At 52.7% G+C, this 17,782-nt stretch overlaps 2 protein-coding genes across 2 annotated transcripts in view; one reads left to right on the top strand and one right to left on the bottom strand.

Annotated features, from left to right (window-relative positions):
- Positions 1–17,782, top strand: part of LOC134562449 (olfactory receptor 14J1-like) — a 184,659-nt gene that overhangs the window by 141,032 nt on the left and 25,845 nt on the right. The gene's annotated exons all lie outside the window — the stretch shown is intronic.
- LOC134562355 (olfactory receptor 14A16-like) lies at positions 3,217–5,634 on the bottom strand. The gene has a single exon (XM_063419731.1). The coding sequence runs from the start codon at positions 4,187–4,189 to the stop codon at positions 3,257–3,259; it is 933 nt and encodes a 310-aa protein (XP_063275801.1). The 5' UTR covers positions 4,190–5,634; the 3' UTR covers positions 3,217–3,256.

Genomic DNA, 17,782 nt, shown 5'->3' with positions numbered 1-17,782 from the left:
GGAGATGTGGTAGTTGGAGGTTTTTTGGGCAACAGTCACCATGAAATTATTGAATTTTAAATATTCTGTAAACGGAGAGGCATCAACAAAACCTCTACACTGGACCTACAGAGAACAGGCTGGACTGTTCTGGACTGGACTTCAGCATATTCAGGATGCAGATTTCGAGAGTACCAAATCAGGTGATTTTTTTTTAAGGGAAACAGCCCTTAAAAAAAGGGTGCCCAGAAAGGACAGATAAACTTCAGGAAAGAAATCTTGAAGGAGCAAGAGCAGGCTGACCCAGAGAGGAAAATGACTGCCCTAGCTGGACATGGAGCTTTACCAGGAACTCAAGGGAATAAAAGAGGTTGCATCACCTTTGAACAGAGGAGCAGGTAACTCAGAAAATGTTAAAGGATGTTGTTAGGTCATGTGGAAAAAAAATTGGACATGTGAAAGCTCAATTAGAACTTTACCAGGCTGTTTCAGTGAAGGATAATGAAACTGTTTTTAAAAATACATCGTTTACAAAAAGGGGGACAAGGAGAACCTCCATTGATTTTTCGGGAGGGATATGGTTACCAAAGATGAAGAAATGGCTGAAATACTAAACAGATTCATTGCTACAGTTTTCAACAAGAAGACAGGTTGTCCTAAAATCAAGAGTTCTCCTGAGCTGGTAGATGGGCACAGGGAGCAGAAGAGCCCCCCTGCAATCCAGGAGGAAGCAGCTGGGGACCTGCTGAGACACTCAGATGCTCACAGGTGTCTCTGGGACCAGATGGGATCCATGCTAGGGCCATGAGGGAGCTGCTGGATGAGCTCCCCAAGCTGCTCTCCATCATTTCTTCTCAGTCCTGGCTCAGCAGGGAGGGCCCAGAGGCCTGGAGGTGCCAATGGGAGCCCATCCCCAAGAAGGGCTGGAAGGAGGATGTGGGGAACTGCAGGCCTGTCAGCCTGCCCTGGGTGCCCAGCAAGGGGATGGAACAGATCCCCTTGAGAGCCACCCCAGGGCACCCCCAGGATGGCCCAGAGATCAGAGGCAGCCAGCGGGGATTGCAATATCTGCACTGAGGATCTGCAGGAGGGGATTGAGTCCAGCATCAGCAAATTTGCAGGTGACACCAAGCTGGGTGTGAGTGTGGATGTGCTGGAGGGTAGGAGGGCTGTGCACAGGGCCCTGCACAGGCTGGATCCAGGGCCCAAATCCAACAGGGTGAGGCTGAACAAGACCAAGGGCCGGGTCCTGCACTTTGGCCACAACAAGCCCTGCAGTGCTCCAGGCTGGGGACAGAGTGGCTGGACAGTGGCCAGGCAGAAAGGGACGTGGGGCAGTGCTGGACAGCAGGCTGGACATGAGGCAGCAGTGTGGGCAGGTGGGCAAGAAGGCCAATGGCTCCTGGCCTGGATCAGGAATGGTGTGGGCAGCAGGAGCAGGGCAGGGATTCTTCCCCTGTGCTGGGCACTGGTGAGGCTGCACCTCGAGTGCTGTGTCCAGTTCTGGGCCCCCAATTTAGGAAGGACATGGAGGGGCTGGAGCGTGTCCAGAGAAGGGCAACAAGGCTGGTGAGGGCTCTGGAACACAAGTCCTGTGAGGAGTGGCTGAGGGAGCTGGGGTTGTTTATCCTGGAGAAGAGGAGGCTCAGGGGAGACAAGGTGGTGTCAGGGCACAGGTTGGACTTGATGATCTCCAAGGTCATTTCGAGCCTTGCTGATTCTGTGATTCTCTGAAACCACCCTTGGAGCAGTTGCAGGATGAGCCCTGGGCCTCCTGTTGAGAAGGTGCAGCAGCCCAGGTCCCTCAGCTTCTCCTCACAGCCCCAAAGCCCATCCTGTCAGTCCTGCAGAGCCTCTGCAGCCCCTCCTCATTGCCCAGAGCAGGGAGCCCCACAGGCAGACACAGCAGGGCAGATGTGTCCCCCTGGCCTGTGGTGCCTCTGGCAAGGGAGCAGCAGGAGGCCCTGCAGGAGCCTGCCGACAATTCCTGAAGCACTTGGAGGATGATCCTGCTCCCCAAGGGATGTTCCAATCATGCCAGCAAAGGAACTGAAAGTGGGAGTGGGGCCAGAGAGGAAAGGGCAAACAGGGACGGCTAATAGGAAGAAACATGTATTAAGAAAGAGGAAAGAAAAGAAAGGTAAAGCAGAGAAAATGCTCATGGCAGTTTGGGGGTGGCTGCCAGGCAGCCCTGGCTCTGACCAATGTCTACAGTGGAACAGGAAACTCACAGCTCATGGGAACAAACTTTCTGGCTGACTTCAGAGGCCACAACAAACCTGAGTGGTTTCCCTCCTGTCCCCCAGCCCCTCCTAGCCCCAGGGGCTGATGGCATTTGTGCTCACTCAGGTTCATCTCCCCACACCAACACCATGGGGGTGCTCACGCCTGCTCTGGGCAGTGCAAACAGGGGCTCCTGAGGCAGTGCTGCCGTGGCTGTGCCTGCAAGGATGCAGCACCTGTGTGAGCTGGGGAGAGGCCAGGGCTGCAGAGGGGGGATGCTGTTGGCAGGTGCATGAGGACGCTCTGGGACACTGTCCTGAGGTGTCCAGCGCAGTGGGGATGGATCAGCCCCTGCTCTGCTGCTCCTTCCCGTCTCCCCCAGGGACCTTGCAGAGCCCCAGCCATGCTGTTTGCCCCCAGCCTGCCCACGGCCAGCCTGGGGCTGCTGACGGGGCTTTTCTGTGCTGAGCATTGGCCTGGCCGTGTTGTGGAGAGAGCCTGGGCAAGGAGCCTGCAGCCCCCAGGCCCTGGCCTGAGGCGTCAGCGCTGCCCCAGCAGTGCCCATGGCCTGTCCCTGCTGCAGCCCCGGCACTGCCACCCCCAGCCCTGTGCCCGGCCCCGAGAGCACTCAGGCCCTACAGCAACAGCAGGGCCAGGAGGGCAGCGGGGCAGGGCCACGGCAGCAGCACTGGCAACACCAAGTGCTGCTGCTGCTGGGCACAGCTGCTGTGCCAGCACTGATCTGCCCCAGCTCTGCACACAGACATTGCTGCTGCAGCCACACAGAAGGGAACAAAAGGGAGATCTCCTCAGAAAACACTGCTGGGAGAACCTTTGGTTTGTTTAAAATCCACCATGATCACAGCTCCTCATTTACACAGTCTGGGGCTAGAGAAAACATGGAGAGAAACAAAACAAGAAATGGCAAAAACAGTGGCCTTGCTTTGTGAACATAAACGAAAACTAAAACAGCAGAAAAAAACACAATACCAAATCAACAACTGCTATAAAACATGTATTTTATTGCAACAGATTGCAGAAACTGGCCAGCAGTTTAATGTTTCTGAAATCGTCCAGTGATCAGTGTCCACACTGCAGCCTTGAGCTCCTGGTTCCTCAGGCTGTAGATGAGGGGGTTCAGGGCTGGAGGCACCACCGAGTACAGAACTGACACTGACAGATCCAGGGATGGGGAGGAGATGGAGGGGGGCTTCAGGTAGGCAAAAAACCCAGTGCTGATAAACAGCAAGACCACGGCCAGGTGAGGGAGGCAGGTGGAAAAGGCTTTGTGCCTTCCCTGCTCAGAGGGAATCCTCAGCACAGCCCTGAAGATCTGCACATAGGAGAAAACAATGAACACAAAACAGCCAAAATCTAAACAGACAGTAAGAGCAATGAGCCCAAGTTCCCTGAGGTAGGATTTGGAGCAGGAGAGCTTGAGGATGTGTGGGATTTCACAGAAGAACTGGCCCAGGGCATTGCCATGGCACAGGGGCAGGGAAAATGTATTGGCTGTGAGCAGCAGAGCAGTGAGAAAGCCAGTGGCCCAGGCAGCTGCTGCCATGTGGGCACAAGCTCTGCTGCCCAGGAGGGTCCCGTAGTGCAGGGGTTTGCAGATGGACACGTAGCGGTCGTAGCACATCACGGTCAGGAGGGAAAACTCTGACCCAAGGAAGAAGAAAATCAGAAAGACCTGTGCAGCACATCCTTCATAGGAGATGTTGCTGGTGTCCCAGAGGGAATTGTGCATGGCCTTGGGGACAGTGGTGCAGATGGAGCCCAGGTCGCTGAGGGCCAGGTTGAGCAGGAAGAAGAACATGGGGCTGTGCAGGAGGTGGCCGCAGGCTACGGCGCTGATGATGAGGCCGTTGGCCAGGAGGGCGGCCAGGGAGATGGCCAGGAAGAGGCAGAAGTGCAGGAGCTGCAGCTGCCGCGTGTGTGCCAATGGCAGCAGGAGGAAGTGGCTGATGGAGCTGCTGTTGGACATTGCTTCACTCTGGTCATCGTGGACTGTTGAAAGAAGACATTGACAAGCTGGGACTGATTTCCTTGAGTCAATCCTATATACTGTATTTCGATTCCCATCAAAATCACTTTTTGAGAGGGAATATTTCTAAACTTTTTTGAGTTTGGGATGTTGGGTTTGTGCTGCTGAGTTCCTGCCTCATCTTCAGCACTGAACTCACCCTGAACATTGGGGAGTCCAGAGAGAAAACAGGGCTCCCTGTGCCTCAGTGCAGTCAGAAATCCTGGTCCCACAGATGTTCCCTTTATTCATTACAACTCTCTTTATTTCAGGGTAGTAGCACTTAAAACGTGCTTGGAAAATGTGGACTTTCTGAAAGCTCCAATTTCAAAGTAAATTTTCCTAAACTCTTCTCACTCTCTGTCTCTCTCTCTCTCTCTGTTTTTGTTGGTTTTATTGTATTTTATTTTATTTTATTTTATTTTATTTTATTTTATTTTATTTTATTTTATTTTATTTTATTTTATTTTATTTTATTTTATTTTATTTTATTTTATTTTATTATTTTTTTAGATTTATTTTATTTTATTTTTGGATTGCTGCACAGGAAAGTATATCCAGAACTGGTCTGCCTTTTTGCTACCTGCAGCTGTGCCTACTGGGAGAGAAGAGACTTTCTCTCTTTCCAGGGCTTGTCCCTGCCACTGCTCCCAGAGCCCAGCCCAGCCCTGGGGGCTCAGCTCTGCCCTGCACACCCCTCCCAGCACAGGGCACTGCCCAGGGGCATCTCCCTGGCACCAGGGCCTTAAGGGCAGCTCACACAAACACAGATGCTGCAAGCCAAGGTGCTGCTGCTGCTGTCTGTAGCTAGAGGAGGGTGAGGAGGCACTTTCTGAGGGAGATCTCGGGCACATCTGCTGATCCCCAGGGTGACAGTGCAGGAGTGTCAGTGACACAGACAACCCTGACAGCCCCTTTCCCTTTCCTTCCTGAGAAAGCTGAGAGCAGCCCTGGCCATGCAGCACCATCTCCACAGCAGCAGGAATCTGCCCTGATGGGGGTGGCTCCTTCCACCTCCAACTTCTCCCCACAGTCCATGGGAGCTCCCAGGCAGGCTGAGAGCTGCCCCTGGCAGGTGGCAGATGCCCTGGGCTGGCCAAGAGCCCTCAGGGCTGCAGCACCTGCTCTGCACCACAGCCCTGGGCAGCCCTGGCTGCAGCCCCAGCTTCAGCCCCTGCAGCCGTCCCTGGCAGCAGGAGCCGTCCTGCCCTGTCCCTCTGACGGTGCCCAGGGCAGCCCCGCTCTGGAGCACATCCTCCCCCAAAGCAGCAAGGGCAGCAGAGCCATCCTTACAGTCACCTCAGTGCTGTCCTGGCTCAGCTTCAGGAGATCCCTGCAGCCACAAACTTACCCTGTCAGAAGTGGTGAACGTTTCTCCACGAAGAAGCTCAGAATTTCCAAAAGTTGTGAAGATTTCTCCATGAATGATCTCAGAATTGTCCTTCCAGTGTCTCTGAGTCTCTGTCTGCTTCATTCCTCTCAGGTAGCTGCAGGCAGCACCCTCAGCCCTTCTGGGCTGAAAGAGGAGCTGCTCCTCAGGAGAAATGTCTTTTTAAAGCTCTTTGTGGTTGCCAGGAGCTGCCTCTGTGACAGGAGCCTGGCTCAGCTCAGCAGCACAGACACAGCACAAAAGCTTTAATTAGTCTGTATGGGATTTGGTTTTAATTACATCAGAGTCATTCCCTGAGAGAGTGTGTAGGAAACTTCTCAAGAAAGCAAACTTAAATTGAAACTCCGAGGTTTCTTAAAGTTTTAATGGGTCCCAGAGAGGAGCACAACCGAGAAAGTGTCCCCATGTTCCAGTCAGAGCAGAACACTGCAGGCAGTGATGACAGGTGGGGACAAACAAGGCAAAGGTGTCTCTGATGCTGACCAAACCTGGATGTGTTTCAGGAATGCAAAGGGCCAAGGCCTGAGCCCCAGCCCCTGCCAGGGCAGATCCTGTCCCTCCCTCCTTGCTCAGGGCTCTTCCCGGGCCACTGGGATGTGGGGATGTGCAATGCCAAGGGCAGCACCATGGGGCGGCCCCTGCCAGGCTGCTGAGCAGGGACAAGGAGGCAATGAGGCCCCAGGCCTGCAAGGGTCACTTGTCCCCTCCTGATGCCTCAGGCCCAGGGCCAGCAGCCATGGCCCAAGTGCTGCAGGAGTTGGCTGTGTCAGGGCCTTTCAGCTGCTGCCCATGCCTGTGCCCTGTGCAGCCCAGGCTGTGCTACGGTGTCCATGGCCTGCGCCTCTGTCCCTGCAGGCTGTCGTCATCCCCCGGCTGCCCCACCTGGCTGGGCCCTTCCTTTGCTGACAGCTCTGCGTCCTGCCTGCCTCTGCCTGGGCACACAGAGCCTTGGGCTGCTGCAGACTCCTGCTGGGGGATGTGTTGCACCACAGCCCTGCCCTGGCAGGGAAATTCCTCTCTCCTCATGTCCCTGTTCAATCCAAGATCCAGGTGAGGGCTGCAGGGAAGGAAAGGATGGCACCACAACTTTCCATGTCCAACCCAGCAGGGATGTGACAGCTCTTTTAAAACAATCCCTCCTTGCCAAGGGTACAGTATTCTTTCTATGCTGAGGTTTTGCTTTAGCAAAGGAAAACGTCTGCCTCAGGCTCACCTTTCCTGGTCAGCCAGTATCCTCAAGTTCCTCAGCAGAAGAGAATTCCAGAGTTCACATGGGCTGGCACAGCAGAAGGACATTTCCCCCTCAAGATATTTTCCCATTCCAGTTTTTGCATTCAAGCATCTCCAGTCCCTCAGTTTTGGTTTATACTTGCAAATGCAAGTCCAGGAACTCTGTTCATGCCCAGCCACAGCAGGTGACACAAGCACAGGGCACTGGCAGTGTGACATTTGCAGGCAGCACCTTCAGCGAGTGCTGGGGACTGGAACTCAGTGCAGAAAACACCCGGGGGCCTCCAAGGCACCAAGGCAAAAGGAACAAACTTTCACTTCTGGCCTTGCTAGGGAGGACCAAAATCTCTACTTTTCACCCCAAGGTTCCACTGCCAGGTGTCCTCCAACCCCAAGAGGAGACCCCTGAGGGGCACTGAAATGAGCCCCTCCCTGTGGTACAGGAGGGTTTGGGGCAGAGGAGGGGCTGCAGGAGCTGGGACACGGCTGAGATGCAGCTGCCCCAGCGGTGCCTCCGGGCTGGCAGGGCCGTGGTCACTCAGGGTCAGTGGCCCGTCAGTTGTGTTGGCTGGACACGGGTGTGGACACTTCCCTTGGAGCGTCTCCAGGGATGGAATGTTGGGGCTGTCCCTGTTGTGTCACACAGACGGGAATGCTGGGGCTGCCCTGCTCCTGCCCCACCCAACAGCTCTGCCAGCGCCTGCAGGGGACACAAAGGCTGAGCCAAAGGGTGAGAATTGCAGAATGGGCTGAGCTGGGAGGGAGCCACGGGGATCATGGAGTCCAAGCCCTGGCCCTGTCCAGGACAGCCCAACAATCCCAGCCTGTGCATCCCTGGGAGCGGTGTCCAAAGGCTCCTGGAGCTATGGCAGCTTTGGGGCTGTGACCATTCCCCGGGGAGCCTGGTCAGTGCCTGAGCCCCTGTGGGGGAAGAAGCTTTTGCTGCTCTTCAGCCCAGCCCTGCCCTGGCCCAGCCCCAGCCCTTCCCTCGGGTGCTGTCCCTGCTCCCCCGGGGCAGAGGTCGGAGCTGCCCCCGCGCTGCCCCTCAGGAGGAGCCGCAGCCCCCGGGGAGCTCTGAGCTGCGTCTGCTCTGCTGCAGCTGAACAAACCCAGCGCCCTCAGAGCTCCAGGGAAAGGTCCTGCCCCTGCCTCAGGGCTTGGCCAGTGCCACCGGGAGAAAATCAACTGCCAACTTCTGCCCCATAACAGGGGGGAGCAGCAATTCTTGGATCAGAGAGTGGGGTGGAATGGTGTGTCACTGGTTGGATGGCACAGCCTGGCACGTCCCGGCTCGGTGGCACTCCCAGAGCCCCTTGGAGATGAGTGTCAGCTCCCACGGGGACAGCGCTGGCAGCCGTGGCTTCACCAAGTCCTGAGCGGTGCCGGTGGCCACGGTGCTGATGGAGGTGGAGGCCGTGCTGGGCACGGGGCCCCGTCAGCCCCAGATCTGTGGGGCAGGGGCTGCACCCCCTCCCCAGGGTCCCCTGGCATGGGGTGACCCCTGTCCTCACCTGAGGGTCCTGCAGGAGGCACAGGCCAGGAACAGCCCTGGCACCATTGTGGTCATTGCTCAGATGTCAAGGACCAGGCAGAACATGGACTGTGGAAGGAGAGGGTGTGAGGAAAGGGGCAGGGCACCTGGGGGAAAGCAAAACCTCTCTTGAACTCCCTCAACCTGAATCCCACTACCTCGGGAGTGCTGAAGGGAGCAGGGCCCATGGGGACCCTTACAGCCTCCCACCCCACTGGCTCAGGGGTGCCAGAGGGGCTGGTACCTGGTTGGGAGCAGTGATGGTGCCAGAGAGGAGGGGATTATGTGCTTCTCTTGAACAGGAGGCCATGGTCATGGACTCTGGATTTCAGCTCTGGGCTTTAGGTCCTGACTGTGACTCAGCGTTCCTTGCCCATTCTCATCAGGGGTCCCAGCCCCACTCTCAGTCCCCAAGTGTGCTGCCTCTGTACCACCTGTCCTTCATCCTGGCTGTGAGGATCTGAGCTGCTTCTTTACCCCCAGCCACCGCTGCACCATCAATGTGTCCTGCAGCCAGGTGGTGATGTCCAGGATCAGGTACAGCCCCAGCCTGGCTCTGATGGCTGATTGGGGTTGTGCTCTCTTGGAAATGCAGCAGAGACCCCTCTGCTGTCCCCATCAGCTTCTTCTTCCCCAGCTGGTGCAGACTGGGACAGTCCCACCATTTCCAGCTGCTGAACGACCAGGCCAGCCCTGTCCTGAACTATCCCATCACTGATTACCTCTTCACCCAGGTGAGCCCTCCCAGGCTGCCTCCTCCTTCTCCCATCCAACCTCTTCCTCCTTCTCCTCCTCCTATTCCAGTGCCCCTCTGTCCTGGGGGCATGGATCCTCTTCCCTAACTCACCTGCAGCTGATCATGGCCATCCCACAGTGGGCACGGGGTACCCCAGATTGCCCAGATGGGCACTGTGTCACACCCCTGGGACAGCCTGACAGCCCTCAGGACAGCTTGGAACCTGTCAGGGCAGCCTGGTACCCACAGGGACAGCCCAGGATAACTGGGGACAGCCTGGCAGCCACTGGACAGCCTGGCACCCAAGGGGACACTGTGACACCCACAGGGACAGCCATGCATTGCTGAGATGGCCTGGCAGCCACTGCACAGCCTGACATCCCTGGGGACACCCCGCCACACACCTCTGCCTCCTGTCCCAGGCAGCTGCAAGGTGCTGGTGGTGGCTGTGGCACAGGTCTCCCCCTTTTTGAGGTTTTAATATCTGTCTGGTCCCTAGGTTTGTTTTCTTACCTGGAAATAGCTGCAGTATTGTCCCTAACATGTAGCTTTTACTGCAGGTGAGCACAAATTAGGATAGCTGTCCTCCTGGGCTCAAGGATTATCATTTATAGAAAGATGTTAAAGGTGCTGAAGTTTGTGCCAGCTATGTTTGGTTTATGGTTTCTTCATCCTACCGTGCATCCCAGTTCCAGCAGCATTTTTTGGGGATTTATTAGTAATTGCACCCAGTTTGTTAGAGGAGGAGTAGGGGATGAAGCTTTGCAACCTGTCCTTTCCCTCTTCTCTTTTGGATCTGTTACACCATTTTTTGAGAATGTTCATTTCTCCTGAATGTAAAAGAGACCACTTTGCTGGTATTTCATCTGGTGAGCTTCCTCTGTATGGTTTGCAGCTTCTCTAGAGTGAGAGCTGAGATGTCCAGAGGGGTTGCTGAGACCTCTGACCCAGAAGTAGACCCAGGTGTGGAGAATCCTGAATTGTGTGGAGAATGGGAGAGAATGGGCTGAACCTTGAAGGAATTTTCTGCTCCCCCAGCTTGGGACTTTTCACATGAACAAATTCAGAACCCAGGCAAAGTAAGAAAATATCTGGAGGAGAACTGCTATGATGACTGTAAGGAAAAAAAGCTCATTGCAATAATCTGGGCCCTGGCATGTGCTTATGGCACACTGCTAGATACTGTAGGGCAGCAGATGCAGGCAGGGGGCAGGGAGATAAATCAGCAGCTACCCCAGTCACTCAGGCTGCAGCCAACAGCCCAGCTACTCAGGTGGCAGCTAAACCAGAGAGTGAGCCTAAGCCAGCAGCTAAACCTGACAGTGAGCCTAAGCCAGCACTTACACCACACAGTAAGCCTCAACCAATGGCTGTTGCTACCAGCATGAGAAGCAGAAACTGCTCAGACTAGACCGATGGAGCAGCAGATGATGATGATGATGATGCAAGAGAAGTACCCTCACCACCTCCTGACATAAAATCAGAAGACAAACCAACTGACACAAGATCAGGAGCCACTACTGAGTCCTTTTCTCTTAAGGACCTTCATGGCCTAAGGAAGGATTACACTCCATGACCTGATGAATCTATAATTAGTTGGTTAGTCCATCTTTGGGATGCTGCAGGTGAGGCTACAATTCTGGAGGGCACTGAAACGAGGCATTTGGGATCCCTGTCACAGGATCCCGTTATCCACCAAGGAATGATGAGGGAGGCTCACCCTTGCAGTCTCTGGGAACGGGTCCTGGCAAGTGTGGCACAAAGATATCTGTGTGCAGACCATCTCTAGATGCAGCAAACCCAGTGGAAGAGCAGAGAACAAGGGATTCAATACCTTAGAGAAATGGCAGTGGCAGAGATTGTCTTCTGAGATGACCTAAACACCAGGAACCCAGACTTGGTACCATGTACACCTGTGATTTGGTGAAAACTTGTATGACTTGGGCCACAAGAACACTCTTCTGCTTTAGCAATAATGAAGGGGGATGACACGGAGGAGACCGTGTTGGATATGGAGAAGAAGCTCTGAGCATCTGCAGATGCTGTGCATGGCCCAACACATGCAGGAATGGCAGCTGTGGAAACATGTCTGCAGAAATGAGAAGACAAGAGAGAGGAGAACCACAAGAAACTCATGGAGGAGGTGAAAGAGGACATTCTCCAAATCTCTGCAGTACAGATCAGAGGTTCCAGCACCAAATGCAGATGTTCCTCACGATAAGGAGAGAAGGGACACCCCACGAGCTGAGCTGTTTTCCTTCCTGCATGATTCTGGGGGAGACACGAGGAGACGGGATGGAAAATCTCCTGCTGCTCTGATACAATGGCTACATGAATTGTTGGAAGGCAAGACTCAGAGAGGAAGTTCCAGCAAAAAGGAAGCAGCTCCGGTTACCCAGGGAAAGAAGGATAACCAGGCTTAGAGCGGCCCTGCCTCTAGCCAGGTAGAGGCAAGGGAAAAAAAGTGGTTTTTTGACTGTGTGGATTCATTGACTTGGCACATAAGAACCACAAAAATGTGACGCCTTGGCTGACACTGGTGTACAGTGCACATTAATCCCATCCAGACATGTAGGGGCAGAATCTGTTTCTATTGCTGGTGTGACAGGGGGATCACAGAATTTTCCTTTGGTGGAAGCTGATGTGAGCCTGACTGGAAATGAGTGGAAGAAACACCCTATTGTGACTGTCCCTGGGAGCCCATTCACTTTAGGCACAGACTTCCTCCAAAATGGGTATTGCAAAGACCCAAAGGGACTCAAGTGGGTGTTTGGGATAGCAGCTGTAGAGACAGAGGGTATTTAGCAATTGAACACCTTGCCTGCACTATCAGAGAACCCATCTGCAGGAGGACTCCTGAAGGGGGAAGAGCAACAGGTACCAATTGCCACTTCAACAGTGCATCCCTGACAGTACAGAACAACTGGAGATGCTGTGATCCCCATGCACCAGATGATCCGAGAGCTGGAGAGCCAAGGGGTGGTCAGCAAAACACACTCACCCTCCAACAGCCCCATCTGGCCTGTGTGCAAATCTGACAGAGAATGGAGATTGACTGTGGACTGTCGTGCCTTGAATGAAGTGACTCCACCACTGAGCGCTGCTGTGCCAGACGTGTTGGAGCTCCAGTAGGAGCTGGAGTCCAAGGCAGCCAAGTGGTGCTGTTGACATTGCCAAGGCATTTTTCTCCATTCCTGTGGCAGCAGAATGCAGGCCTCAGTTTGCCTTCCTGTGGAGGGGAGTGCAGTACACCTGGAACCGACTGCCCCAGGGGTGGAAGCACAGTCCTACCACCTGCCATGGACTGATTGAGACTGCTCTGGAAAAGGGTGAGGCTCCAGAACATCTGCAGTACATCAATAACATCATTGTGGGGGGGAACACTGCAGCTGAAGTGTTTGAGAAAGGAGAGAAAATCATCCAGATCCTCCTGAAAGCTGGTTTCACTATCAAGAAGAGCAAATTCAAGGCACCTGCTCAAGAGATCCAGTTCCTGGATGTAAAGTGGGAAGATGGACGGTTTCATATTCCACTGAGGTCATAAATAAGATCACAGCAATGTCTCCACTGACCAGCAAGAAGGAAACGCAAGCTTTCCTAGGTGCCAGAGGCTTTTGGAGAATGCACATTCCTGAGTACAGCCAGATTATGAGCCCTGTCTACCTGGTCACCCACAAGAAGAGCAATTTCCACTGGGGCCCTGAACAGCAGCAAGCCTCTGCCCAGATCAAGCAGGAGATCGCTCATGCAGTGGCCCTTGGCCCAGTCAGGACAGGACCAGAGGTGAAGAACGTGCTCTACTCTGCAGCCGGGAACCATGGCCTGTCCTGGAGCCTTTGGCAGAAGGTGCCTGGGGAGACTCGGGATCGACCACTGGGATTCTGGAGTCGGAGCTACAGAGGGTCTGAAGCCAACTACACCCCAACAGAGAAGGAAATTTTATCAGTCTTTGAATGAGTTCAAGCTGCCTCAGAGGAGACTGACACAGAAGCACAACTCCTCCTGCACCCTGACTAGCAGTGCTGGGGTGGATGTTCAAAGGAAAGGTTCCCTCCACCCACCATGCTACCAGTGCTACATGGAGCAAGTGGATTGCTCTCATCACACAGCATGCCCATATTGGAAACCTGAATCGCCCTGGGGTTTTGGAGATAATCACAGATTGGCCTGAAGGTGAAAATATTGGTCCCACTGATGGAGAACAAGAGCAAGTGACATGGGCTGAAGAAGCTCCATTGCACAACCGTCAGCAGAGGAGACACTGGCAGTTCTTGTCGCATCGTAGGGATGAACCAAAAGTGGAAAGCAGCTGTATGGAGCCCCACACGATGAGTTGCTGAGGCCACTGAAGGAGAAGGTGGGTCAAGCCAATTTGTTGAACTTAAAGGCATTCAACTAGCAATGGACATTGCTAAAAGAGAGAAGTGGCCAAAGCTCTTCCTCTATACTGATTCATGGATGGTAGCCAATGGTGTGTGGGGGTGGCTGGAGAAGTGGAAAACGGTTAATTGGCAGCATGGAGGAAAACCAGATTGGGCTGCTGATGAATGGAAAGACATCACTACCAGGAGGAGAAACTACCTGTGAAAGTCTGCCACATAGATGCCCATGTGTCTAAGAGCTGGGCTAATGAGGAGCACTGAAACAACGAGCAGGTAGATCAGGCTGCAGAGTTTGAGGGACCAAAGATAGACTTAGATTGGCAACACAAGGGAGAGTTGTTCCTAGCTCGATGGGCCCACGACGCCTCAGGTCATCAGGGCAGAGATGCTACCTGTAAATAGGCACGAGACCGAGGGGTGGATCTAACCATGGACAGCATTTCTCAGGTTATCCATGACTGTGAGACGTGTGCTGCAATCAAGCAGGACAAGCGGGTGAAGCCCCTATGGTATGGTGGGCAGTGGTCCAAATACAGGTATGGGCAGGCCTGGCAGATTGATTCTATTGCACTGCCCCAGACATGCCAAGGGAAGCACTAAGTGCTCACAATTGTGGAAGGCACCATGGGATGGCTGGACACCTCCCCAGTGCCTCACACTACAGCCCATAACACCATTCTAGGCCTTGAAAAGCAAGTTCTTTGGTTCTTTGGAGGCATGGTACCCCTGAGAGGACTGAGTCACACAATGGGACTCATTTCAAGAACAGCCTTATCAACACCTGGGCTAGGGAACATGGCACCGAGTGGGTGTACCAAATCCCCTACCATGCACCAGCTGCAGGCAAAGTGGAGAGATACAACGGACTGTTAAAAACCACCTTGAAAGCATTGGGTGGGGGATCTTTCAAAAATTTGGGGCAGCATCTGGCAAAGGCCACATGGTTAGTTAACAGCCGAGGTTCCACCAACAGAGCAGGCCCTGCCCAGTCTGAGCTCCTGCATGCAGTAAATGAGGATAAACTCCCAGTGGTGCATGTCAGAGGTTTGTTAGGGAAGACAGTGTGGATTAATTCTGCCTCGAGTACAGACAAACCCATCTGTGGGATTGTCTTTACTCAGGGACCAGGTTGTACACGATGGATAATGCAGAAAGATGGAACAACACGATGGGTACCTCAGGGAGATCTGATTTTTGGGTGAGAACCATGTGTAAATATCACTGTTTGCTGAATGTCACTGTCATTGTCTGTATATAGCTGTATACTGTTTTATATACATTATTCTATGTATGTATAACGTATGTGTTTGTATCGCTAGATTTTATATTAGTTTTGGTAGTAAGTTGACGATCTGAGGATGAGGGGTGGGACGTCCTAGGGTGACTTGATGGTGCTTGTATCCCCAATGATCTTTTCTGTTTGTGCTGTGTATTGAGTTCTGACCTTTCAGACTGGTTCTGAGAGCAAAGGGGAAGAAAGAAGCAGCGCTGAGTTTGTTTGCAGAAACAGCACTCCCTCCTCTGCATTCATCTCAGGACTGTGTTCATCTGAAGCACAGACAGAGAGCGGGACAGAGATCTGCTTTTCTCTTAATTAGTTTTAGCAAGCTGAGGGAGAAAAATTCCCTGGACTGTTTTTCAAGTTTTTTCCCCTTTTTCTTGGGACTGTTTAAACCTGCTCTGGACTGAAAAAACCCAGAGGAGCACCTGCAGCCCACCAGGGCCTGGACCTCTGGAGGGACTGGTAAGAGACTGAGCGAGCTGAGCTGCCCACAGCAAGGACTTTCTGAATTTGCCATCTCTCTTCACCGAGACAAGAGGCTTTGTTTCATATTATTCATTTTTTATGCTTGTGGGCATTTTGTTAAAGAAATAGTTTTTCAACTTTTCTCTGAGGAAGTTCTTTCCCAGACCAGTTTGGGGAGGGGCCATTTAGGTTTGCTTTTCCGGGGGCCCCTATTTTCTCCCAAATTTGCCCTAAACCAGGACATGGAGTCAGTGCAGTGTCTGTGGGCACAGCCCCTTGCAGTGGCCCAGTGCAGGTTGGGATGATGACCCACCCTCACAGCTGGCCCAGGACAGGGCTGCAGTGCCCTTCCCCACAGCCTGTCTGCACAGAAACACTTCCAGGGCTCTCTGCATTTCCCTGCCCCTCACTCCTGGGTCACTCACACACCTCCCAACAACCCACCTGGTGCTTTGAGCTGCAAGGAGTTCAAAGATTGTCTGTCCTTCAGGAATTGGTCTAGTTCTGCCTGCAGCCAACTCTGGATTTGTGTTTATTGTAGAACGTCCTGTGTGTCCAAAACATTCCTTGCAGGGTTCTGCCTTGGATAAGGGGAACCTCCTTGGTGGCACCTTGGACTGGCACACACTTGAGGAGTGGGTCTGTTTGCACTGGGGAAAATTAGGAGTTTTTCATTGCTTCAAAAAAAAACCAAATAGAAAACCCCTTTATTCCTGAGTGCAGGCAGCTCTCCAAGCAAAGCAGGTCCCAGGTGAGGGAGGACACACAGGATGGGCTTGGGCAATGTGCAGCAAGGTTGTCCACACTGGCTCAGCCCTCAAGGCACAGCTTCTCTGAGCAGGCCAGGCCTCCTGAGGAGAGACCCTGGATCAGTGTCAATCACAGAACACTGCAATCACCTCTGCTATAAAGATAAGAGTAATAAAAGACACCCTTTCTAACAGGAATGTGTATTTCTTAGGGGGTCTTTGAAATCTTTCTCCATAACTATGATAGGAAACCTTCCTAATGAACGGCACCAGGCCAGAGGGAAATCAAGGCGCAGCCATGGTTTGTTAGGAAACCTCTCTAGAATTCAGTCATTATCCAACTCCAACATTTCTGATACCGTTCATGGGTCCCACTGAGGGACACGACTGAGAAAGTTTTCCCAGTTCCAGTTGGAGCAGGAAATTGGAGTCAGAGATGACAAGTGAGGACAAAGAGAAGCCAAGTCCTGGTGCCCTGGGGCACAGCAGGGTCTGTGCCACCAAGGCTCTGAGGGGACACCTTGTCCTGAGGCCCTGGGGCCTCCTGGCACAGCCCCAGCAAGGCTGGGCACTGTCACCCCCTTGTCCTGCCCTCAGCATCCCCCCCACATCCCAGTGGCCTCAGGGATCTGCTGGGACGAGTCCCTGGGGAGCCTTGGTCAGGAACGGCCCTGGGGGGCTCCTTAATGCTCCCAGGGACTGCAGGTTTTTCAAAGGACTCTGGGTTCTGCTTTTGCCTGGGAGTCTCTGAGGGGTTTGTGCAATCATGAGCTCCAATTATCAGCTGTAATTAGTCCCTTGAGATTTTTGTCAGTTACAACACTCAGTGGGGCTCATTAATGCCTCAAAGTACTCAAGAGTAATTAAAGTACTGCCTTCTGACACTGAATCCCTCAGAGGTTTGTGCAGTCATGGCCTCCAATTATCTACTTTAATGAGTCCCTAGAGAGGCTTTGTATTGACACTCAGTGGGGCTCATTGATGCTTTGAGATACTCAAGGTTTTTAAGGTACTTTGGGTTTTCCTTTCCACACTGAGTCTCTGAGAGGTTTTTGGACAATCCTGGCCTCCAATTGTCTCCTCCAAGGAGTCCCTGAGGAGCCTGTGTTGGGGATGGACCTCAGAGGGACCCATGAATGCTTTGGGACACTTTGTGTTTTTCCTCTGACTCAGACTCCTGGAAAGGTTTGTGCAATCTCCTCTCAGGCCCTGAGAGCTCAGCACCAAATGCACCTTGGGGCTCATTGGGATCAAGCAAGTCCTGACAAACCATGGCTGTGCCTTGATTTCCCTCTAGTGTTGTGCAGTTCACCAGGAAGATTTTCTACTACAGTTGTGGAGAAAGATTTTAAAGAGCTTCTAAAAAATACACATTCCTGTTAGAAAGAGTGTCTTTTATTACTGTTCTCTTTGGACCAGAGTGATTGCAGCATTCTGTGATTGATATTGTGATTTATTTAAATATGAATATTGATCTAATATCAATATCCAACTGTGACGGAGAAAAGCTCTCTGACAGTTAAAGTTAGAAAAGTGTATTTTGTTTAATTTATTGAGATGATAGCTCCTTAATGAACACTGCAAAGATCACAGGTAATATTACAAAGCCTTTTATTTACAAAAATGGTGAATACACAAAATACAAATGCATATTCATTCCCCTGTCACTTCCTCTTCTCTGCTTCCTATGCTAATTAACACAAAGGCGATTAAGCACCCGTAGTTTGTTCCCTGAAATGGGTCAGGGGTCCTTTTGTGAGGAGTGGTCACCAAAAGGAGGAAGTAAAAT

The sequence above is a fragment of the Prinia subflava genome, chromosome 27, assembly GCF_021018805.1.
Source record: "Prinia subflava isolate CZ2003 ecotype Zambia chromosome 27, Cam_Psub_1.2, whole genome shotgun sequence".
In the NCBI taxonomy this organism is placed as follows: domain Eukaryota; kingdom Metazoa; phylum Chordata; class Aves; order Passeriformes; family Cisticolidae; genus Prinia; species Prinia subflava.
This window is presented reverse-complemented; position numbering and strand designations above follow the sequence as displayed.